This window comes from Chaetomium strumarium (genome assembly GCF_033439665.1).
Source record: "Chaetomium strumarium strain CBS 333.67 chromosome Unknown B0T15scaffold_1, whole genome shotgun sequence".
Taxonomy (NCBI): Eukaryota; Fungi; Ascomycota; class Sordariomycetes; order Sordariales; family Chaetomiaceae; genus Chaetomium; species Chaetomium strumarium.
Genome location: NW_026944429.1, coordinates 4836327 through 4860269, shown reverse-complemented (window position 1 = coordinate 4860269; position 23943 = coordinate 4836327). Strand labels below are relative to the sequence as shown.

At 57.8% G+C, this 23943-nt stretch overlaps 8 protein-coding genes across 8 annotated transcripts; 4 read left to right on the top strand and 4 right to left on the bottom strand.

Moving 5' to 3' along the window:
- Positions 1-113: 113 nt before the first annotated feature.
- Positions 114-1946, bottom strand: B0T15DRAFT_482036 (Endonuclease/exonuclease/phosphatase; the record flags this gene model as incomplete). Its single annotated transcript, XM_062866068.1, has 2 exons — positions 114-1665; positions 1810-1946. The coding sequence occupies 2 exons, from the start codon at positions 1944-1946 to the stop codon at positions 114-116; spliced, it is 1689 nt and encodes a 562-aa protein (XP_062726619.1).
- A 1806-nt stretch (positions 1947-3752) lies between these two features.
- B0T15DRAFT_482035 (kinase-like domain-containing protein) lies at positions 3753-4973 on the bottom strand (the record flags this gene model as incomplete). Its single annotated transcript, XM_062866067.1, has 2 exons — positions 3753-4823; positions 4962-4973. The coding sequence occupies 2 exons, from the start codon at positions 4971-4973 to the stop codon at positions 3753-3755; spliced, it is 1083 nt and encodes a 360-aa protein (XP_062726618.1).
- Positions 4974-10794: 5821 nt separating this feature from the next.
- B0T15DRAFT_519587 (Pal1 cell morphology protein-domain-containing protein) lies at positions 10795-13226 on the top strand. The gene is made up of 3 exons (XM_062868442.1): positions 10795-11405; positions 11498-11963; positions 12039-13226. The coding sequence occupies exons 1-3, from the start codon at positions 11091-11093 to the stop codon at positions 12860-12862; spliced, it is 1605 nt and encodes a 534-aa protein (XP_062726617.1). The 5' UTR covers positions 10795-11090; the 3' UTR covers positions 12863-13226.
- A 555-nt stretch (positions 13227-13781) lies between these two features.
- Positions 13782-15850, top strand: B0T15DRAFT_571324 (uncharacterized protein). Its single transcript, XM_062870854.1, has 2 exons — positions 13782-14502; positions 14613-15850. Exons 1-2 carry the CDS (start codon positions 14263-14265, stop codon positions 15789-15791), a joined length of 1419 nt encoding a protein of 472 aa, XP_062726616.1. The 5' UTR covers positions 13782-14262; the 3' UTR covers positions 15792-15850.
- A 172-nt stretch (positions 15851-16022) lies between these two features.
- Positions 16023-17555, bottom strand: B0T15DRAFT_489485 (Fasciclin domain-containing protein; the record flags this gene model as incomplete). The annotated part of the gene is made up of 1 exon (XM_062866603.1): positions 16023-17555. One exon carries the CDS (start codon positions 17553-17555, stop codon positions 16023-16025), a length of 1533 nt encoding a protein of 510 aa, XP_062726615.1.
- Positions 17556-19729: 2174 nt separating this feature from the next.
- Positions 19730-22362, top strand: B0T15DRAFT_51412 (uncharacterized protein). The gene is made up of 2 exons (XM_062868097.1): positions 19730-21910; positions 21970-22362. The coding sequence occupies exons 1-2, from the start codon at positions 19944-19946 to the stop codon at positions 22250-22252; spliced, it is 2250 nt and encodes a 749-aa protein (XP_062726614.1). The 5' UTR covers positions 19730-19943; the 3' UTR covers positions 22253-22362.
- Positions 22344-23177, top strand: B0T15DRAFT_51408 (uncharacterized protein). Its single transcript, XM_062868094.1, has one exon. It carries the CDS (start codon positions 22472-22474, stop codon positions 22970-22972), a length of 501 nt encoding a protein of 166 aa, XP_062726613.1. The 5' UTR covers positions 22344-22471; the 3' UTR covers positions 22973-23177.
- Positions 23012-23847, bottom strand: B0T15DRAFT_387257 (uncharacterized protein; the record flags this gene model as incomplete). The annotated part of the gene is made up of 2 exons (XM_062864370.1): positions 23012-23563; positions 23647-23847. 2 exons carry the CDS (start codon positions 23845-23847, stop codon positions 23012-23014), a joined length of 753 nt encoding a protein of 250 aa, XP_062726612.1.
- Between the last annotated feature and the right edge of the window lie 96 nt (positions 23848-23943).

The following is a 23943-nucleotide window of genomic DNA, read 5'->3' as shown; positions in this document are numbered from 1 at the left end:
AGCATACCTACCTAATAAGGTATCAAGAATTCCAAGAACAAAGCTGTGGGCAACCTCACACAACCAGACCCCTCTCTCTTGAGACGCCCACGCCCACGCCCGCACTCACTCACTCACCAGACCCTCCACAACCACCACCCGCCAACGCCCAACGCCACCACCGTCGCCAGCAGTACGGCGCCCTCCCTCGTGCTCCACAGCAAAGCCGACCACCCCACCACCTTCTCCCTCCGCCTGGCCGCCGCCCGCCTCTCCCAGGCATGCACGTCCACCGGCACAGGCATCCTCACCCTCGGGTCGTGGTCATACTCCTCCCCCTCCAACTCGGGAGGGGGCGTCATCTCGGCCTCTGCCAGAACAGGCACCCTCGCCCGGAAGAAAACGCCCCGGTGGTCGCTGCTCGCCACCACGGGCAGGGCATCATATGCCTTGACCTCGACCTGGACCTTAGTTTTGCCGTCCACACTACTACTACTACTAGTAGTAGTAGTAGTAGTGGTAGTAGCAGCAGCAGGAGGAAGAGCCACCCAGCGGGGCACGTCCAGGTACAGAACGCGGTCGCACCAGCTGGGCCAGCGGTGCGGGGCAAACCGCCACGGCACCTCCCCCGTCCCCGTCCCCGTCCCCGTCTGAGATGCAGTGCTGCTGCTGCTGCCGCCATCCGGAGATGGTAAGATGTCGAACTTGTAGGTCGGCCCAAACGCGATGGGCGCTTCAGCCAGGCCGTGCAGCGTGCGGTTGGCGAGGCGCTCGCGCGTGAGCTGGTCGCGCGGCAGGAAGGACGGGTAGTGGTGCTCCGAGGACGGGTCGAAGGAGGGGAACGGGGCGAGAGGCGGCGGGGTGGTGGAGCTGATGCGGTAGTTGAGGTCGCCGGCTACGAAGAGGTGCGAGGAGGGTTTGTAGATGGAGATGGATTGGAGGGCGGCGCGTTGGGAGGGGGAGAGGGATGAATCCGGGGGTGTTTGTTGCTGTTGCTGTTGTTGTTGTTGCTGCTGCGAGAGGAGGGGTTGCTCGTCTTCGTCGCTGGCCTCCTCTTCCTCGGAGGGATCCGGGCTGTCGCCGGTGTAGAGACGGGGTGGTGGCGCGGTGTCGCCTGCGCCGGAGCGGTCTGGCGTTGGACCGGCGCCGTGCTCGGGGAAGATGCCCGGGAGGATGCTCCGCGGGTTCGCGAACGTCAGGCCGGACACGATGGTGCGCCAGTTGGAGTTGCGCTTTTTGAGGTTCCATTCCATTGCGGCGAGGTGCGCGGCCACAAAGGTGAGTTCTGTGGTCTTGGCTCCTGCTTCTGTCCCGTCGTCGCCTCGCTGGCCGCCCAAGGTGACTCTCAGCCCAACGGCGCCTTTGTTACCCATGTCGGCCGCGCCGAAACCGCACTCTGCCTCTTCGATTGTCCGAATGGCGATCGGGTCCCGGGCATAGAGCAGAATGGCCGTCATGCCGACATTCTTGGCCCGCACCAGCGTGTATGGCGCTGTCCTCCCCCCTTGCGGCCTGGCGCCCGTCTGGAGCATCGGGGCAGAGGCGTCTTCGCCATCGTCGGCGCCCGTGCTCGCCAGCAGTCGCTCCGATGCGAGATTGAGCGCCTCTCCAAAGCGGGCGTAATAGGGGCTCAGGAAGTATGAGCCGATGAAGGAGTAAGAGATGGGCGCTACCTCCTGGAGCGAGCTGTGGCGCGAGCAAAGAGAGTAAGCATGGGAATATGGAATATGGCAGCGCATGGGTGGCCGAAGCCGGGGTACCATGCTTCTCGACGCATCTTCCGCGTGCGGGCCTGGGCCGCCGCCCGGTACTTCCACATCGCCAACTTACAATACGACAAGATCTGGCAGGCCGGTGCCATTCTGCAATAGTGCACCGTGCAAGTGCGATGCGAAGACAGAGGCCTCAATGAGGTTCTTTGCACAGTTGAATGTGAGGATGAACAAATCGAGTGTTGATGGCGCCATTCTTGCGGCATCTGTGCAAGCGGCGGGGAACTTCATATTCATAACGATTAAGAATTAACGAGATCGATTGGCGCTTTGTCCACGGTTGAAGCGGCGAGGGGTGGCGTGAACTGAATCAGGCAGGCGGTGACATGGAACGCGACTCGAGGCGATCGATTTGCAGGCGTCCCAGGTTCCGTGGCTGACTTATTACCTTCAGGTAGGGCGGGCTGCACCCGTCTTATACACCCGTGAACCCCATTTCGTTTAACTGCTCTTTTGGTACCTGAATGTTACTGCGGTGGTTCCAGGTAGCTTTGGTTTTTGTCGCTGTCCTTGAGTGGTGTATGTGCTGTACAGCCACCGAACGCCGACTATTACATGCACCTACGAGGGGCGGAGCACAGCACGATCCGCTCACCCTGCAGATACGGCGCACCCATTGCAGAGCATTTACACATTTAATAGAAAGCAGAACGAGACTGAATTAAGATAACTACTGGCATGTGCGTGGCTAGCAGCAAACCGCGGAGCGGTGAAGACCCCAGGACAACTTGTACTCGGAGTCGGGCACAGCTGCCTTCTCAGCCGGCCTCCCCGATCGTGCTAGCAAAGGGGCATCACAAATAGCGGCGGTGTGTCTGAAGGTACCCGAGACCACAGTCACTAGGAGTCCCCTCGGATGCCAACGAACAACTTAACCGCTGCCGCTTTAGAAGAACCCGCAGTGATCGGCTAACCGAGATACTGGTCGTTCCTCCCCCGGTTGCTGCAGATCGATAGCCTTCGTTCCAGCTTGTACTCCTCCTCCTGCCGAAAGGATAATTGCAGAAGCCCTCTCTGGGATACCTGTCGAACTCGCTCCTCGGCCGGCAGTGCCAACTTTAGCTTGGTGAGCTTAGAACTTCGCCATTACCATTCGACGCGTGACAACCATGCTCCTCCACCGCGTCCGAACCAGGAATCACTTCGTCCCCTGTTACCTCCCCACAAGCGATTCCCGATGCAATGAATGCAAGATGCAGCGAAAGCAAAGATGCGAAACCAGAACAAATAAGGAAAGAAAAGAGAAGAATATCGGGCAGAGTCGGGGCGAGCTGCAAACAATGCATTTGGCCCATCTCCTATTGACGTAGGCACCCGAGAAGCAGCCGCTCCAAACAGTCTGCTTCGTCTCGAGTCCTTCCAATTTGACCGTGACTCTCAGCCTCCAGCATTGGAGTGCGCCGCGGTAGATAGCAGCCGCCCCCTCCCGCGACACCCCGACAGTACCAGAGTGCCGGACATGCCGTTCAGTGGAATCCGATCCGAGCAGCGAGTCAGGCGATTGGCAGTAAGCCACCGACGACGCGCCAGACCGAAAGCCAGCCGAGCCGATTGAAGGACATGAAGGGAGATGTCGAAGGAAATCCGGCGAAAGAAACAATCCCGAAAATCGGTAGGTTGATGGGCATGTAACCGTTATCGATGCTGGTCCAATCTCGGCAAGGATTGTCGTGGTCATCGCGATAAAGCGTGATGGTCATCCCGCAAGGGCACCACGATCCATGCTCAAGCAATCGATGAGGGAAAAAGACTCGTACAGCCCGAAAAGAGGCGCCAATCCCAGTGCCATTCAATGCTTCAGTCCATGGGCCGGTACTTGTTGGAAGCGTATCCCGAGCCAGCGCCCTGAGCTTTCGCAGCTGAGCGCAGCCTATTATCGCAAACTGATCGTCAGCACTCCACGTCAGCATTGTACCTCCGGCCAGCGTTTATGAGCACACCAAACTCGAAGGAAATATGATTCCTTACTAGGAATGCTTTGGGTCTAGGCTTGGTAGTCACTCACATCCTGTCGCTTCCACCGACGGCACGGTTGGTGTCCGGGGTTTCGCCGGTGATCTGCTTCCTGGTGCCTCGAGGAAGGGCCTGCTGAGTGTCCTTGCGACCGGCTTGCTGGGCGTCCTTGGGGTCCTGTGCAGCCTGGTTGGCCGTGTTGCCCGCAGCTTGCTGGATAGCCTGCGCGTTCTTCTGGTACTTATACACAGTCCAGTCGAAAACATAATCGTACTGAAAGCCCTCGCGGACAAAGAGGTCGCGGAAGATCTTGCGGAGGTAGCTGTAGTCGGGCTTGTCGTCGAAACGGAGAGACCGAGTGTAGTTGAGATAGATGGCAAACTCGTTGGGGAAGCCGCGGCAGAGGACGTCCGTGGGCGTCGTCATCTTCTTCTCCATGATACGGTCATACTTCTGCTTCTTGGTGGCAGCCTTGAGGCCCTGCCAGGGGAGCGAGCCGCGGCAGAAATACAGCATGACGTAGCCGAGAGACTCCATGTCGTCACGACGGGACTGCTCAACGCCAAGATGGGTGTTGATCGAAGCATAGCGAGCCGTTCCAGTCAAGTTCTTGTTCTCCCTGTAAGGAATGTGGAAGTGCGTCTTGGGGTCGCGGTACTTCTTGGCGAGACCGAAGTCAATAACGTTGACCTGGTTACCGCGCTTGCCAATACCCATGAGGAAGTTGTCGGGCTTGATGTCGCGGTGGATAAAGGACTTGGCATGGATGTACTCGATCCGGGAGATGAGCTGGTCGGCAAGCAGCAGCACGGTCTTCAGCGAAAATTTGCGGTTGCAGAAGTTGAACAGATCTTCCAGACTTGGTCCAAGGAGGTCAAGGACCATGGCGTTGTAGTCGCACTCGGTACCGAACCAACGAACGAACGGGATGCCGACGCCGCCGGCGAGCGACTTGTACACCCTAGCCTCGTACTCGAGCTGCGGGTGCTTCGCCTTGACGCTCTCGAGCTTGATGGCAATCTCCTCGCCAGAGATGATGTTGGTGCCCAAGTAGATGTCGCCGAACGAGCCAGAACCGATCTTGCGACCGATCCGGTACTTGTTCCCGACTCGGAGATCCTACGAGGACATTAGTAAATTCAGTACGAAGAAGATTGCGCGGACAAGACATCCAAAGCTCGCTACCACACCGGAAGACCAGCGAGCTAGGACGTCTAACAAGCACATTGAACGCGAAGAATTGAATGGGATTCATACCATTGTCGTCATTTTGCGTTACGGGAAGCTGCGCCTTTCTCGAGGATGTCGAAATGGTAATATGCGGACACAGGGCTGCTTCAGAATGAATAGGTCAGCCTTGCTGAAACTGTCAAAGGAGAAGGAAGCGAAAAGTCGGGTTTAAAAGCGAGATGTTGGAATGACGGTGAGGGTCCGCCTCGGGCTGCGGGCGGCGAAGAACGGAACTGGATTCTGACCCTCTTGCCTCGCCAAGAACCGGTGGCCCTCGGAGATGAGGCCTTTGTTGGAAAATGCGAATATTGCTTGTTCCAAGCCGGCAGGTAAAATGTGGGAATGTGAGAGAGTGTGCTTACCTATCAAATCCGATGTCCGAAGGTGGTGGCAAATGCCGGTCGGATGAGGGGGGATCTCGTCGCCGATTGAACGTGGCAATGAATATGGATTCCGCTACAGAGAAAAGACCTGGGGTTAATGACGAACGATCTTGAATTTGCACTGGAGAGTTGTTGCGCCCTTACCCTCAAAGATACGCGGTCGTGTTGTGCGGAGAAGACGAAGAGTGAGTAACGTTATGTCGACCTTCGAAGGAAGGGCAAGAGAGGAGAGAAATTGTGCTGGGAAAGGGGACACCGAAACCCAAGCGGGCCAGAGGGCGCGAAGGCCCGTACGTAGGGCGGGCGCCCCATCGCTGGCTTTGCCGCGGCCAAGGAAATGGCTCCACAGTGCGCTTGCGCTAACCACACACCGCTTTTGCACTGCGAGATGGCAGCAGGCAACTTTGACAAGCTTGAGCAGCATTGCTCCAGCTTGCAATCCTGTCCTCGTGTCGGGCAGACCTGAAGGTGCCCAATCCCGCAGGGAATTTCTAGCCACTGGCGCTTACCATCTCAGCATCAGCATCTCAGCCCCTCATCCTGCGTCTGTTCATGGGCTTTGACCCAAACCAGCCGTGCCAACGCACCAGTTCTAACCAGGGCAGCTATCCAGCTGGCCGGCTTCGCAAACAATACCTGTACATGTACAATACAATACACAGTACTAGTGTAGGGGCCGATGCGGATGCGGGGATCGTGAACATACACTAGGGCGGCGTGGGCCGCGGACACACGTATCTTTGATCACTCGACGTCGGATATCGGGCATCTTTAAGTTCGGTCAGGCCGGGTCTCCCACAAAACTGTCACGAGGCTTGCAAGTGCAATTCTGGGTGCCTTTGGTGACACGGAGCCCGGTGAGCTGAGCCACTTCCCTCTCGAACCAGACGCCTCTCACGTCAAACCGAGACAGTTCGGGTCCAGCACTTACAGTAGATGCCATCTGGAGGGTATAAAAAAGGCAAGCCAGGCACTGCTCGGCAGCCAGCACTTATTAGAGGACCTAGCTCGGCCATTTGAGGTGTAAGGATTACACCATCCTCGACAGCCTCTCGCAGGTCAATCATGAGTCTGGATGTCGGATTAGAAAGCCCGCACTGTGTGCATAACATGGAGCGGGCTGTGTGGTGGGACTTTGGCAAAGGCGCCGCACGCGCCATCCTGACGATAGCATGAATTCGAGGCAGATTGTCTTCTATGCGTTCTGCGCCGGGCCGAGAGCTGGCCGAAGACCGGGCAAATCGCCACCATGAACATACATACCTATCTTAGTGTATAGTGTAGATGGCCGGCAGCCCACGGCAAGGGCGTCGTCAGGTGACATGACCGGCGTTCCAGATCTCATGATTCGGCCGTTGGCGCAGGCACCAACCACTCAACAGAAAACTTGCGGCCAACCCGGAAACCGCCACGCGAAGGGTGGATGCGCCCTTTGTTGATTGCGAGCCAGGAAACCTGGACCGCGGCCCACCTCACATATGCCAGCAATGTATGACCTTGAGCGGCTCGGCGCATCTGCCCTCGAGCAACAGCTGGAAGATTCATTCCTTTGCCGGACACGAGACAAGATCACACATCGCAGTCAGGTCGAATCGTGGATTACCGTACGCCGAAAAACACTATATAGACGAAGTCACGCTCTCGGTCTTCCCGGTTTTTCTTTTGGTGCATCGTGGCACAGGCTGTCAACGAGGCTCCCCTCCCTTCGTTGTTGAACCGCGGTGGCGCAACCTGGAGGTTCCATTAAAAGGATAGTCAGACAGGACAAGAAGACAGCCGCTCTCTCCCCAACATGACTGAAAACCCGAAGGAAAATCACATTCGATGGGACTCCAGTCCTCGCCGTGTGCGCTCTCTTTTCGTTCCATGGACAAAGCCGACATCAGTCCGAGTCCATGACCACAGGGCGTAACATCCATTCCGCCCGTTACGTCATTGGTCTGTCCCCAAGGACCACTGTCTCGGCCTCGGTGCCGGCCATCGCGGCGTTGGCATGGCCGGCCGCCGCTGATCGACTCTCAGATTCCTAGCTGTAAATAATAGTCTGATCCGAGGTCTTAACGCTGCTTGCAAACTTCATTCGGCCGTCACACAAAATCGGTGTGCATTTGACAGAGCATTGTTCTGAAAGTCAAACCGGGGGGTTTAGCTAGGGCATCGTTCTCGGGGACTCATTTCCTCGTGCGTATGTGCAGAATCCAGACCATAGTCTGCAGTGTGCGTCTGTAAATCATTATCTCCTTCACGGCTCTGGGGATTCCTACACAACCTTGGTCCCACGGAGGAGGGTACGGTGATCATTTGCATCCGGGGCTAAAGGGTGTGAAGCATAGGTCAGGGAGTACGGAAAGACGGTCAAGGGACGAGTGAAGACAAACAAAGTCTCGAGGAACCTTTTCAATCAACACTGTACCTTCTTGGGCGGCTGCTGAATGCCTCATTGGATGCTAACTATCATGACATGTATACATAGCAAGGCTAAGCCCCCGTATGCTAACAATATCCGAACCTAAATCTACATGAGTGCCTCTAATCTGGGTAGTCACTCAAGTCTCTGGTGACCTGCCTTGGCTACTCCGAACAAGCCGTGGCGGTTTTGAGCCGCGAGCGCCCTCCTAGTAGTTTATAGTGAGTTACGATTGTTCGGTATAGGTACGTTACTGGCACCCTGTTCATCAGACATAATAGTGGTCGGAAGAAAGAGAGACAGGAAGAAGGACAGGAAAAGAATCCGAGAAGGGTTTACAGTGCTAGAATGTGTTCGATCTCTTCCGCGCCAGCTACCACCCTACTTCCAGCCACTACCAAACCAGGAATCCTGCCGTGTCACAGCAGTTGAACGATCAACTGCCAGCATTCCACTACTATAGTATGTATAACAGGCGAGGCATCTGCTGCCTCGCCAAACTTACAGACAGTGGTCCTACAACACTCCCCTCGTGACACATCAGTCATGGAGGAACCTCACCCAACGTTAGATCAGACCCCCAAGACATGACTACCTTACCTATCTACCAAACAATACCAGCGTTTGGAGAAACAGAGATCAACACGGCATCCACGTGTGTCAATGCCTACCTTAGCTGTGTGAATGCACACTACCATACTCACTCAGTCCATCCCGCTCCCGGCATGGTCATATCACGGGTACCTAGGTGCCTTTCCAAACAAATTCGGTTGGCGGCATCCCGGCATCCATGTTGAGATTGCTGTTGAGTTTGTATGGTAACCTTGGAAGTGTGAAGCCAACCAATCAACCTTCAAAAAGATACGGTACTTACCTGGTTGACTAACAATGGTAGCCTGTACTACATTGTACCCCACAACTAACGCGGCTGAAATCGGAAGGCGGGGGAGCCCCTTTCATGCAGCTTCCCCGGTTCCCGTCTGCTTGTCCCGTTTGCTTGCATCCTCAGGGTTTTCAAGACTGCTCAGGAGACACGGAAAGAGGGCCATCGAGGCGCAATTACCGCACCATTGGTGTAGGCTGCAAATCCTTAGTATGCGGTACATCGTGGTCGTTTGAAAATGAATTCGTCGTGTACGTACCTACCCAAGGGACCTTCTCTCCGTTTGCGGGGCGCGCAATCGCGATCCAAGGATGTGGAGCCCGAGTTGAGATGAATTTGAAGAACCCTTGATCAGGGTCCAGGGTCTTCCTGTAACGTTTTCGTTCGTTTGACCGTCGACGACGCATTCCGTTCGCGCGCACTCTCAAGCACAACCATGACCCGCAAGGGGTAAAGATTCTAGGACTACAGTAAGAGCAGGCATTCCTTCAACAACCGCGGATCTACCTATGTAATTTCTACTTGGTAATGGGAGGGCGGCTGAGGAAGGGTTGGCTCCAAGAGCCGAGCGCTAAGGTACCTACGTTGTTGATCTACCTTAGCTCTCGGCTGGGGTCAAGTTGGACCTCGGGAGATGACCTGGGAACAGATCGCCAGCATTGAAGGTACTTCTACATGAGAAACGAGGTTTTACGGTAACATAGCGTAGCTTCGAACGGCTTCGGATCTTCATCGACAAAACATGAACGCTTTTCAGCAGCCCATCTGGGTTGCATGACTTGCCTCTATCGCTTCATAGGTTCCCCTCCCCCGGCGGCGCATTGAACGACTGAAAGATGTGCAGTCCGGCTCCGAAACTTCTAACCGCCAGCTCAAACATCTGCATATGAACACTGATGAGATCGATCGCACAGCTGTGGAGGGCAGTCGGTAACTCTTTATACTGTGCAAGCCAGGAGATTCAGGGGTAGCTCGACCGAATGGGCCTAGCCTAGAGGGGGCGGCCAAAAGGGGCATGTGGATGTGGTCCACTCGCAGGCGGCAGAAGCGAGGATCTTGGATGTCCGTCTTCATTAACTTGTCCGGGTGACCGCCCAGGGTTTCTTGACAGTTTTCCCTCTTCTTCCAGGAGGACCGGTAGCACCATTACTGTCTTCCGTACAGCTGTAGACAGTCATCAAATATCCTGTCGTCCCTTGCACTCGCTGCTTCAACTCATCCGTCAACCAAAGCCGGGTGTCCCGCCAAGTGCACACCGCTGTCAGCTACCTCCAGTACAACCTCTTTCAGTGTCGGGTTCCGATCCCCACTGATCCACACGCAACCCAGCAGAGAAGACGGGCCCGGGAGCTCAAGTCTCAGTCGCATTCTCTCTGTATGCGGTGATCAAAATTGTCAGCCGGTCCGTGGCACAGGAAAACGAACTGCCCGGGGCTCCGGTCTGGCTGCCGTTGCCTCCTCGGTCAAATCGCACTCTTGCGCCGATCTCTCGCATGCTCTCGAGTCTCGAGTCGCTCTCCCGTTTCTGCCTCGTACTCCTACTAAACCTCCAACTGTCGAAATCGCTTCGATCCCTTCTATACAACATCTGAAAAGACCGCCTATTCAGGGTTTTACAAACCTGCTACACTGCCCCTGCAGCAACTGCCGAGCGCGTCGAATCTACATACCAGCTGCCAGAACGCAAGGACGTTTGCGCTGCACAGCCAGAACCAACTCGCTAGTTGATGCGCACACCAGCGGCATAAGTATCTGAGCTCCATCTCGGCTGAAGTGCCCGGCGGCCAGACAGTTTATTCACTCATCCCATCTCAATACGCTCTATCTGCGCGAGGGGCGTTGGGCTACTGGAGGGAGTGATACGTACCTATATCTGCGAATCAACCGCTCTTTTTCTCTCAGCCGCCGAAAGACACAGTCGCGCTTTTGAGACGGACCCACGAGCGCGCGGGAACGACCCGCTGTCTGAAGTCTGCTACTACTCCTTATCTCCACTGGTATGATGCCAGCCCCGGTCAAAGGAATTCGGCCCAAGCCATTTTGACACAGTACTGTGGTAGTGTAGGTAGCACAGGGTCGACCGAAAAGCGTTGACCGTACGCAAACGCGGCAAGCTGCGCCAGCCAAAACACCAGCGCCATCAGACGCACTTCAATCGAACTTTCCCGCGCCTCTGCAAACCATGGCGGACTTTCAATCAGGACAGCAAGGTGAGCAGAACAGTCATACATACATATATCCCCCCTTGCGGGTGCGTTCCTTGCGGCGCTGCCCATCAGTGGTGGCAGACGCAGCAAAGAGGGACAAGATCCTCGCAAGCGTGCATGGCTGGTCGTTTTCGCTTCCAAGTTTTTTTGTTGCTCAGGGGTTCACTTTGGCAACTGCGCTTGTCCATCGGTCCGCTCTGCCAATGAGCCGGTCGTGTCAGGAGAAGGAGATTGGCGTTTCATGTTCCCTATCGCTGTCGTCATTTGTTCATTTGCATGCATGGTGCCGCTGGCCAACTCTGCTGTGCTCTTGCCCGATTGATCACTGACCCGGTCCCCCATTTAGATCAGCGGTCCGCCGGATTGCTCCTGAACCTTTCATCCAACAATCCCTTCCGCAATCGCGCAGCGTCGCCTCTTGCTTCGCCAGCCCTAGTTTCCCCCTTTGACGACCCGCCTCCGCGACCACTTTCGCGCAACCCGTTTCTCGACCCCGCCGTCGCCGGCAGGTCAAGCTTCTCAGATATTCGATCCGCCTCGGACACGATGTCGTCCGACAAGAGGCCGTCGCTCACGGCCGAAGATATCTTCGTACGTCCTTCTATTGACAGCTACCGGGACGCAAGCCGGTGTCTCGTTGTGCCTGCGATATTGGAAACTAAGGCTGATCGTTTTGCGCGCAGGGTTCCTTGACACTCGAGGACTCAAAGTCCAAACCGGCTGCCCCGCCGCCGCGATCGGATGCTGGGAAACCACCAGCACCCCCAATGGGTCGCCGTGGTCCGCCGCCTCCCATGCGCGAGGGCGTGCCGCCACCCAATCGGAGGGGTCCGCCACCGAATCACCGTCCGACCCGATCGCAGGAAGAGGCTCTCCGCGCCAAAAGGATGCAAGAGAACGGCGACAGAGCCGATCGTCCGAATCCGTCTCGTTCCCCGCAGCGGCGTCCAGATAGGCGGCCGCGTAGGAACTCGGAATCCTCCATCTTGGACGTCGACAGAGGAATGACCGAGGAAGAGAAGAAGCAGCGCGAACTGAGGCGACGCGAGCGTGAACGCCGGCACCGTGAGAACAAGGATAAGAAACCTGCGAGCCGCAAGCTTGACATCATTGACCAGTTGGATGCGACGGGCATCTACGGAGTGGGGAGTACGTGTCCTTCTTGCTTGCTTGCTTGTTTCCCCGTTTCCCTTTCCCTGAGCAGCAGTCTGACATTCTTCGCAGTGTTCCACCACGACGGACCCTTCGACGCCCTCAACCCACACCGGAACCGTCAAGGCAGCCGACGGGCACCAATGCAGGCCTTCCCTGAGGGTTCGCTGAACAACACCCTTGGTGGCGCTGGGCCGTTGAACGCTCGACCCGACCATGCGACCTTCTTGGGACAACATGACGACGAGGCATTCAGGGAGTGGTCGAAAGGCGGCAAAGAGAGGAGTGGCGGAACTAAGGAAGTGCCTATCTTCGACCCCCGCAGCCGCGGCGCTATCCTACACGGCGACGAATCCCTCGGTCTTGGCACGTCGACCTTCCTAGAAGGGACGCCAGCAGCTCGAACGGTCATCCAGAAGCACGAGGAAGAGCGAGCGGCCGAGGTTATGACCGAGGGTCTCCAGCGCAAAAAGTCGCTTGCTCACCGAATCCGCAACATGAACCGGGGCGGCCGCGACTTCCAGCCGTCCGGAAGATTGACCAACCCTGAGGGTGTCTACGGCTCCCGCAGGTCTCCCTCTGGCGGTGGGCCGGCCAGCACCCCACTCGGGGAGCGCAACCCCTTCTTCTCCGAGTATGGATCGGCCAAGGGTGAGGACGACTTCACGGTACGCAGGACGGAGACGAACGGCAGCAAGGCATCTCCCTCGAGCCCCAAGGGAGGAGGTGGTCTTGAGCGCAGGTCGACAACGGACGCCACCGGGGGCGACGAAGCGCAGCCGAAAGTGAGCGGGATTTTGGGTCGCATGAAGAGTCTGAAGGGAAGACGCCAGCGCCCGGCTCCTGCGGCCGGTGAGCCTGATGTTGCTGTCCCAGCTCCCGGGACAGCGGTCTAGAGAAGTCGCTGGGTAATGACTTGAGCGAGATTGTTCGCTGCCGGGGGCTTCAAATTCAACCCTCTCCTGCGCGGATCTTGATGGCATGCAACGTGGACTCGGTTTCCATGATGCCCTCGTGGGACGCCGTTGGGACGCGGTGGGATCAGGGAATACATTTCGTTTCCCTTACGGTTCTGTCCTCGACAGCAACACCCTCTACAGGCACAGATCGACTTCATTTTAGGCGGACACTGAAAGCCTGCTCCGTATACAAACAATTCACGGCGTAAGGCCTCCTACATACCTATCTAGCCTACCTATTCCGAACTTGGTTGTGGCTCTATTTTCCTCTTATGATCTTATTTTCCTCTGGCACTTTGGGGGGGGGGGGGGGGGTACGACGCAATGCTGAGGGGGGATGGCGTCGAGCTTCGCCAACTAATAATTGTCGCGTCAGTCATGGGATGCGGGAGGGGTCACCGACTTGCACGGGCGAAGGGGGGCCATGCAGTCATGGTGCTGGTCTCGTCTCCTGGCAAGGGCGGCGTGCGATATGCACGACGGAAGGACTTGACGAGATGGGCTGTTTCGAACTTTTTGTTGTCTTCTCCTACCTCTCCTCTCGTCTTGGGTTGGTTCCATTGTCTGTCTGTCTCTTAATGGCGACTACATAGTCGAGCCAGGCCAGGCGGCGTGGCATTCTTCGATCGGCAGATTGAATTGGAGTATTGTTGTAATGAAAATGAAATATGATAGAACATTGCGCTTGCGGTGATGTGCACTTGTATGGATGTATTGGTCGTTGGGTTCAGACAGTTTCAGGGGCAGCTCCGTGAAGTTTGATGTCGCCGGGGTTGTTGTTGAAACTGCTGGTTGTTTCGACCCCACAGTAGTAACCTCCGGAATTGACCCCCTTCCTCTTCCTCCAGAGTTGAGAGTGAGGATGATCGAAATCTGTCACAGTATGGTTGGCACCGTGACTATTTGGAGGGAACCCATCGAGTGTCTTGCCTCAGGTGTCAACCAAACGTCGGCTAACCGGGCGCGGTGGTTGCCAACCCACAGCACTTGCTTGTAGATTCCTTCCAATCTCGTGCACAACTTCTGGAAAGTCACAAAGCCACATGCTGGAGATGGGACGGACATCTCAGAAGCCATGAACGAACCACAGCAACTACCTTAACAACCAGAACAGCGACGGCCTCGCCAAACCCAACCTGAATGAACTAAGCAATCGGGCCTGTGAATCTGATGTTCTAGGCGGTGCGGTGCAGCCGCACTCATGCTCACGTCTGAGCGAACAAGGTGGTCATCGGCCCACCGAACACCGACTGTCATTCATTATTTGTCATCACAATCTATTTAAGAATGGTGACATCGATTTCACCATAAGTCTAATTTCCTACTTACGTAAAATCATGGACGACGCCGAAAACCCACCATCGCCGTCAAGCCCGGCGAGCTCCGGTTCGGAATATCACGCGGTAGACGACGCATCGGCATACGCCAGGCTGGAGGAGGACAGGAGGCAGCACTGTGTCGGAAAGGGCAACCTGATGACGGGATGCAGGGAGCTGGACGAGTATGTCTTGCTGGGCGGATTTGAGCGCGGCTCTATCGTCGGGGTGAGTGCCGAAGGGGAGGAGATGGGCTTGATAGTAAGTTTCCCCTCGAATTGTTCTGGGCAGTTTGGTGGTCACTCTTTTTTCTCTTTTTTTTTTCTTTTCTTTCTTTCTTTCTTTCTTTCTTTGTCTGACGGCTGAGACAGATTGGTCTACAGACTCTGGCACGACTGCTGGCCAAGGACAGGTCGGCGAAGGCCACGGTGGTTACCACGATGCCTACGACAGCGCTGCTGCCCAAACTGCGTGCGGCTCTCGTTGGTCAGATCTGTCCGCTTCCCGGTAGACCCGATGTTCTCCGAGACCGAGTCAGGTTGTGCCTGGAGAGGATCTCCATTGCGAGAGTGTTTGACTTGGAGGGCGTGGCTGAGGTCATTGAGGAGTTGGAACATAGTAGTTACATCCCATATCCCCGCTCGCGACGAGACTCTCGGGGTGCGAAGGCGGAAGAGCAGCCTGACCATGCGGCTTCTTTGAAGGAAGAAGCAGTCCAGCAGCAGCAGCAAGGCAAGCATTGGACTGAGGTTGAGGACAGCGAGGATGAGGAGAGCGTATCGTGTGGACAGTCAACCTCGGAGAAGCCTCCCGCTGAGCATGAAGCACCAGTCTCAGGAGAATCTGGTTCACGCCCTCTCCCCGACATGGTACTGGTCACGCACATGTCGACCCTGATGAGCACGCTCTTCACCAGCCGCAGCAAGGAGTTTGCACACTCCTTCATGGGCTTGCTCTCTGACCACCTGCACTGCCTCACTCGATATTCCGAGCACGACGCGCCGCCATTATTCATGCTCCTCAACTCCACCTCCTCTTCCCCTTCTTCGGCCCATCATCATAGCGATGAGCACCGCACGGCAATGCCTATCGACGACAGAGATCACAGGCCCCAGAAACAGCCGGACTCGACCCTCCGCTCCATATTCAACCCGCCACCGCAGCCGTCCATGGCATCCATCCCGGGCCACCACCAACCCGAAGGGAACCTCAACAACTTCGCCTCCGCCCACCGCAACAAACCGTCCTTTGGACTGGTCTTCTCGCAGATGTTGGATCTCCACCTGCTGTGTACGCGTATTCCCAGAACCAGAGCAGACGCCGCAGCGCTGAGGGCCGCCGCCGGTAGTCCACGAGGGAGAGCGGTGGTGGAAGACGACAGGGTGTCGTATGTCTGGGCGGTGGAGGTGTTGCTGGACGAGATTGGTGTGTACGAGCGGTCGTGCGTCGACGGAAGTTGCGATTGGACAAGGAGGACGAACCGGGAGCAACGGTGGGCTGCGGTGGATGTGGATCGGGAGGGGAAAGTTGTGAATGCGTTTACTTCGTAGAGAGCGCCGGGGAATTCGATGGGTACCTTAGGTCTGGGGTATGAGGCCGCCGAAAAATGACACCAGGGTAAGGTAAGATTGCTGTTTCTGCTTTCTATCGCTGTGCTATACTAGGTGTACATATGGTGCGATGTGAAACCTGCTAACGAGCGTGTAGATGGGAGATATTTTCCAAGCTTCCTTCCACTAACAAAAAAAGGAACGAATTCCCTCAGACCACTCCCAGGCCTCCTACAGATCACCCGCATCTTCTGGTCCGCTATCCGCTTTCAGATACGGCTCCAACCGGCGCTTCAAGTCCTCCACGCTCATCTCCGCCTCCGCCGTCTCCTCATCGCCGCCCTGACGATGCTTGCACGGCGGGATCAGCACCTTGTCCACCACCTGAATCACCCCGTCGTTCGCAATCCCATCCCTGACCACCACCCTGACAAAGCCGTTCACCACAATCGACACGAACCCCTTCCACTCGCGCACGTCCACGCTGATGGGCTTGCCGTGCAGCAAGCTGGTCAGGTCGACGTGCCAGTACCCGGTCTCCTCCTCGCCGGCCTCGTCTCCGTCTCCGTGCTTCTCCTTCTTCTCCTTCTTACCGCTGTAGAAGGCATCCGAATACAGCGTCTCGTTCACGACAACATGGTACTCGACCAACGCCCTCAGGTACTTGCGCCCCCTCTCCGAGAACAGGAAGGCGTTCGCCCTGGGGCCCAGCCTCTGCCACGCGGCGTTGGTCGGCGCGAACAGCGTGCCGCCGCCCTTCCGCCTCGCGCTGCCCCCCTCCCCCTCTTCGAGCTCGTCGCCGAGCCCCGTCGTCTCGAGCGCCAGCGCCAGCGTGCTGAAGTGGCCGGGCAGTAGGCGGATGATGCTGGTGGTGTTGGGCGGCGGGAGCAGCAGCGCGTCGACGGCGTGGATGAGCCCGTTCTTAGCCACGACGTCGCCGCCGCCGCCCAGCAGTCGCGCGTGGAAGTTGAGCCGCGTGAAGTGCACGATCGGCGTCGTGAAGGCGCGGATGCGCTGCGGCTGGCCGTGGCCGTCTTCGGAGGAGGAGGAGGAGGACGCTTCGAGGGCGGCCGGGTGTAGCTCCGACGGGAGGGTGCGGCTGTTGTGGATGCGGCCGAGCGGGTAGAGGCCCGGGGAAATGTGGTATCTGAGCAGGGCCAGGAGGAATTCCTTGGACGGCTTGTGCTCGTGCTTTTCGTCGTCGTCGTCGTTGTCATCGTCTCCCCCCGTATGGCCGTGGCGGTGGTGCGGGATGCGTCGGAAGGCGCCATCGGTGGGTACGAACAGCGTGTGGTTGTGCTCGGTGTCCTGGAGGAGCTGCTTGATCTCGTCGTGCTCCTCGACCAGCTCGGCGAACCTGGTAGTGTGCTTGTTGTCCTTGATCAGCTCGTAGATGGTCTTCTCCGGGTCGCCGTGGGGGCCATGGTGACCGTGGCGGCCACGTCCGCGGCGAGGAGGGTGAGGCGGATGAGGCGGGCGAGGGGGGTGATGCGGGTGACGGGGGTCCTCGTCTTTCTCGCTATCGTCGCCAACTACGGAAAGGAAGCTGTCAAGAGCAGAGCGCTCAATGTTCTTCGTGACGTGCTGCTCGACGGAGGCAAAGAGACGTTCCGCTTCCGGGCAGGTATTCCACCAGGTCTGCACAGCATCTTGGGTGGCTGTTTCGCCGTGCTTGTCCGAGAGTGAGATCTGTTGGTGGCTGACCAAATCAGGGGTGACCAACGCGGCAGCCGTGGCCGCAAATAAGACGACGGCCTGTCTCATTGTGAGGTCTCAACTCGCAACGAAGCTGAGAGGGGACTGTGACTAATAAAGTCAGGAACTAATATGATCCCGACTGGTCTTACTCAGTGCGCTCCGAGATAGATACCAGGCCCCTTACAACATTCTAGGGCTGATGGACGGCTACTGTTGTATGTACAGGAGCTAAGGAGCGTGGTAGATATAGGTGAATGTAGTTCGATGCCGGGACGCGCGGTCGTCCCCATCCCCGCAGCGTCATCATTTCCCCCAGGACAAGAATGATTGGTGCGAACCTATAACAAACGGAGCCAGATCCCAAGCACGTCTTTTGCTGGGTTGAGACAATCGTCGAGCTGAAGTGCGTCATTATCATCCCATTCCGGCAACCATTTGCAGAGGCATCGGAGACCGGACCCTTGTCTTATTCCGAGCTCCGTCCCCAACCTGAGTTGGGTGCCCCCTCATCACGGCACGGGGATAAAACAAATAAACGTGGGCTAGCTTCAGGAGACACAGGAAACAGCAGAAATGCTACTCACAACTCACCAAGCTAGCCTCTTCTCCCGTTGGAGATCCGGTTCTATAGGCTAATCAGCCCACGGCCATGTGCAAGTTGCCCAGTATGAGAAGGGCTGCCATGCATACTTAGGATGTGTGTTGCAGTTGTTGGTTTGTTGGAGTCAATGTCTGGTTGATTGGCTCCCACCTATTCAAGACATCTCAACTTGAACTGAACGACGGCACAGCTGTCATGGAAGCATAGCACAGACGGATTGTCACGCCACGCGGTTTCACAGAACAGCTCTGGTATCACAGATGAGCTGTAAACCGGAATTTAACCCAGTGTCGTAGCCACCTGTCAGTGCTGCGCCGATTTGTGCAACGAGGGTGACGAAGTGAGTCCATGGCACGCGTGCTGGCTGATCTAGCATCACAACTTCGACGGCTGTCGGACTCATTAACGGCTGTCGGATGTGGTGAAGCGTGAGTGAAACCGGCTTGGCAAGTCCAGGGTACGCTACTTGGAAGCTAACTAACACCTACATACACTAGACCGGCGCTTGTAACCGCCCTGCCGGGACAGCGGGCTCAGCCACTCGGCTCGGCAGACCCACTGAAAGCTCCTCCTCCCACAACTGGTGCCGACTTCCGTCTCTCGTCCCGGACGTGGTGGATGACCACCTCGGCAGTGCGACAAGAAGGCCGACATCAACGTTCACTGATGCCGAGTTCGGAGACGCGGACCCAACCCACACGGACATTATCTAATTGGCACACCGCAGCGCCGCAGCGTGGCAGCGGTTGAGACCCATCTTGGCCGCCGGGCCAGGCCGTTGAGATGGCGGGGGTGGGGTCCCGCTGGTTTGTGGCGTTGCGCGGGGAGTTCAAAGGACCAGAATTGTTGACCGCAGACCCGGGAAACCTCCATAGATGTTGGTAGGTGATTTGTGTACAGTGAGCTCAGATATAAATCCAGGGAGCTTCCATGCTCCCTCGAATTTCATTCAGCGACCGTATGTTTGCAGAGTTCCCCCGCTGCAGGGCGAGACCTGACCGCTACACAGTGCACAGCACGCAGGTGTCGTGTCGTGAGGTCGTCTGTGAGAACTGCCCAGGTGCGGTGATCGAGCTTCCACGTTTGGGCGAGTTGTTGGCGGGGTCTCTCTCTCGGCGGGCCTGCAATGGAACAGGTTGGACCTTCCAGGTTGCGGAGGCGCGGGAGGGAACCCAACTCTCTGTCCACTCAACAGCCCTTGTCCTGGCCAGCGCGCAGCCCTGCGTGGGCCTTGGCTGCGACCTCCTCAATCACACCCCAGCGGGAAGGGCCCCTGCTTGCCAGCATTCGCTTGCTGCCCGTTCAGTGAACCTGATGATTCGATGGCTTCCATTAATTTTACTGTTTACGACGGCCGTCCTTGCTGGGCTGCAGCTGCTGTCGGGTGGGCCTGAGGGGGCTGCCGTCACATTGGAGGCTAGGTAGGTGGTCGAGGCTTCCCGACTTTTTCTCACTCTAACGCTCTGCTCACCAACTTCACAATAACTGCCGTTCAATTGCCATGATTTCACTAAACACCGTCGCCAGCGTGTAGCGCTGGCTGAAGGCACCAGCGGCCTCGCTCAGGACCGTCGGAAGGTACCGTACCTTATTACATCATTTTCCACGTCACTCGTGTTTCTTGCGGTCGAGGACTCGAGGACCCTGGGGCCTGCCGCCGAGCGCTAACACAGCCTCGTCCCGCTCTCCACAACCCCATCCCAAGACCTCAAGTTCGTGGCTGGGTGGCCTCCCCCTTGTCAGAACGTCGGGCCCAGGGACCGCGATTGATAGCCTTCTGTTTCCCCACGCGACAGAACCTTGGTTTCTTTCATCATTCTGCATCTGAGAGTATCTCCGAGCTCCCTCGATTGATGCGGCATCCGCAGCATCAGCAGCACCGCGCCTCAGCAACCTCGGCGCTCGCCGTGAGGCCGCCAGCCCGGTCCATGCTGTCGCCGAGGTCCACTCCGCTCTCCTCCGGCGCCATCGGTGGGGCTGTGGTAGGAGCAGTGGTCGGCGCCCTCCTCCTTACCTTGTGTCTCTGGCCCTTCGTTGTCCGTGCCAGACGTCGGCGCCTTCCCCGCCATGGAACCGATGGAGATCCCGGCCTGGCCGAGATGGGCCAAGGCCCCGGTCATCCCATCTTCACCTCGCACGTGGGAGACTTAGACGACAGCTCCTACAAAAGAACCTCGGGCTCCGCTCCCGAGACTGGCACCGTGCTCGATCTCCAGCAGACGACCGAGTCAGCTCAGAAGCCTCACCCAACCCTGCAACAGGTGGTCCCTGCCCAGCACGGCCTCCCGCTGCCCGGCTCGTCTCCGACCTCGCCGGCGTCTGGGACTGATCCACCATTTCCGGTCGACGGCACGGACGCCTCCTATCTGCCCGCCACCGCGCCTGCTCCCTCGCCGTCACCGGCCGAAGCTCCGTCGAAGCCGCCCTACGGCTCCGGACACGCTGTCGGCCGCGAGATCACTCGCAAGTCAAGTGCTAGTGACTCGTACGGGCCCCCAAGCCGCGAGCTCACTGGCATCACGTCGGTTGGCATCACAGAGGAGCCTGAGTCCTTCGACCACCCATCCAGTTCTCCCGAGCCCAGTCGCTTCCCTCACCTCAGAGATTCTCTACGGAGCTTCCTTCACCGTCGCCACTCTTCGCACCGGCGCCGGGAAAGCCAGCGCTCTACCCTAGCCGGCGGTACCGACGGAACCCGGTCGCCATCCGTCATCACCAACGACGTTTTCTCGCAGGTGCCCACCGACCCGGCACCGTCAGGACTGGAGATCGATATAGAAACCCCAGGCTTGGCTTGGGACTACTACCACGACCCAACTCTTGGCATCGAGGCGTCTGACAGTTATCCGCAGTCCACGCCGACGTCGCCCTCTGCAGCCGTCATTCCGCCCACGTATGGTCCGGCCTCCGCCGCGGCAGGTCCCTTCCTCCCAGCTGGGCAAGTTCCTTTGACGGGAGCAGCAGTCGCCTCGTCGATGGCAAGGCCTGTGACCGAGGAACCGGACAGTGTTTTGCGTGACAGTAAAACGACACTAACACCAGCTACCTCCGGCGGCCAAAACACCTTCCTTCAGGGCAAGAGTTATCCCACGCCGGTACTGCGCACCGACAGCCTGCCGCCCCCGACCATCGTTGCCGACTTGCCCAGCCCGCCGTTCCTCCAATACAACATCGGGCCGAGTGGCAACCCCATGGAGATGATGAGACCAACCAACCCAGACGAAAGCGCGTATAGGCTGAACTACGAAATGCGTATGATCGAAAACTCTCCGCCGCCACCGCCACCAATGGCCCCGGACCCGATCTCGTTCATGCCGACGCCGGTGGATGCAATCACTTTCACCTGGCCCGACGACCATCAAAGCGCCCCGTACCAGTCTTCGTACCACCCACCCTACCATGCACCCGTCCCCGCCATTCCGGAGCCCGGGGTACAGATTTCTGAGGAGCCAGTCGTATACTATGGCACCGACAGTTTGACTACCCCGGACTACTCGACCCCCCCCGCTTCCACTGGCCGCTCGGCCGAGAGTACTCCGGAGACAAGGTTGACTTCGTCTTCCCCATCTCCCTCTCCGCCAGCCGAGGTTGAGGCTACTATCAGCGGGCAGTTAGTGCCGTCATCAGGCCTTTCGCCCGGTCTGTCTTCCACAACGATGTCGGGTCTTTCTCCGTCGTCAGGGCTGTCGCCGACTCCGTCTCGGGGACGCACCCCCGGGCCATCTCCAGGCCACTCTCCGGGCCGGTCTCCCGCCCGGCCACCGGGAGGCTTCGTCTGCGAAGTTTGTGGCGCCGTGAAGAGCTCATACCATCAGTTTAAGTATGTGAGACGATGTTTGAAGCAACATCTCGAGACAAAAAAGCTGACAAGTTCTGCAGTCATCACCGACGATACCATGACCGGCCATGGCAATGCAAGCAACCAGGCTGCGAACGGAGCTTTGGTACAATAACACACCTCAAGCGACACATCAACGACAAACATTTCAAGACGCGCAAGTTCTACTGCACCCAGCCGAACTGCTCCTACTCAAGACAGGGCGGCAAATCCTTCCCCAGGAAGGACAACTGGAAGAGGCACATGCTGAACAAGCATCACATCGACCCGAAGGACATGACAGATGAGGAGGTTCTAGCCGACGTCGCTATGGACGGGACATGACCCTGCCGTTTCGGCGGAAGTCCCCAATCTCGATTCTGAGTGAACAACGGCCGCAGCTCGATGCGGGGTTGCTTTGGCAGGATTAGATCGGTTGCTATCCACCAGGAGAATCTCCCTTAAGCCATTCGTTTTGGAGGGCGGGTTCCGGGATCAACACCGAAGGGCCGCGGCGTGCGGAGCATGGCCGATTGAACCAACGCGGGACGGGGGAGCGGGTGGATGGTCCATCGGCCTGTCCGACGGTACATGCGCATGTCCGCTTGGGGAGGATGGACAGAAGCTCAAATTCGCTCACCTCGCCCGTCGGAAAGGTGGAGGCTTTTTTGTTTTGACAGGCGGGGAGACGGGAAAAATTGGCAATGGCCGTTATTCGGTTGGAAGGCCCTTGGAAGTTGGGTCTGTGTGTATATTTATAATGCTTCCTGCGGAGCTCTGGATAGCCCTTGGCTTCTGCATTGCGGACACGGCGGTACTGCCCCGGGCCTTGAATGCAAACGTCTCCCCCACCAAATTCCGGACTGTCGAGACTCCTGCGCTCCCTTCTTCGCCGGCGGCCTTGGTTTCCCTCCATCCAGCAGGGAATTGGCTCGTTCAGGAGCCGGCCTCAACGGCAGTAAGGGGATGTCTAACCTGCCAGCCGCAGCTCGAGGCAGCCTCCCGCGCTGGCTGGCAATGCGCCGTCCGTCCATAATCCGTAGACCGCTAGGAGCATGCTTTTAATTGCGGCATGCGATTCGATCCGCCATCAGATACCCTGCCTCACCTCATCCCCTTCACCAACCTCTTGACCAGCCTCCTCTGCTCCTCCATCCCCAACGCGCCCCGATCCGTCTCCTGCAGCGCCCTCCCCACAATCACCACCGTCCGCGCACTCTCACTGCCTACCCACACCTTCCCGTTCCTGCCAACCGCCGTCTCAAAGGCCAGCCCGCCTCCTTCCTCCCCGCCCAGCATCTCCAACACGCCGACCCCGCCATCCTCCCTGTTCCGCGCCATGAGCAGCCTCCGCGCGAAGCCGAGCGACACGTCAAAGACACACCCGTTCCCCGTGATGGGGCCCAGCCCGTCGGCCTTGCCCGTCGACGGGTTCACGCATTCCACCTCCGGGTCCATGTGCCGGTTGGCGAGGCTCACGCGGGCGTAGACGAGCGAGCCGGGCGCGAGCTGCGGGCGGGTCTTTTTGGTGGCGGCCTCGAAGGCGAGGTGTGGCAGGGTCGCGGGCGCCGAGTAGGGCGAGATGGAGCACAGGTAGAAATCGGTCGTGGAGCGCAGGATCTGGGCGAGGATGATGTCGCCTTGGGAGGGGATATACTATGTATACATGTATAAGCAAACTCAAAGTCAGGATTAGACGAGGGGAAGGAGGGGAAACGGAAATGAAATATAAGACATACCCGGTGGGAGTTGTATTCTACCCACATGGAGTTCTTGAGCGGGTTGGTGATCAGCTGGCCGGCGACGGTTGGGACGATGTCGGATGGCGGAATGTGCCGGAGACCGGGCCCTAGCCGTAGCGGGTGTTTTTTGTGCGTTGGGATGAGGGATGGGTCAATTGTCTCGCCCGGCAGGACGAAGAGTCGCTCGGTTGTGGCCATGGCGGTGGATGTTGTGTTGTTCGTGGTGATTCCAGCGGGACGATGATGGTGGTTGGTCCCAAGTTTGATTTGATGGATGGGTCGCCAATTTTGGTC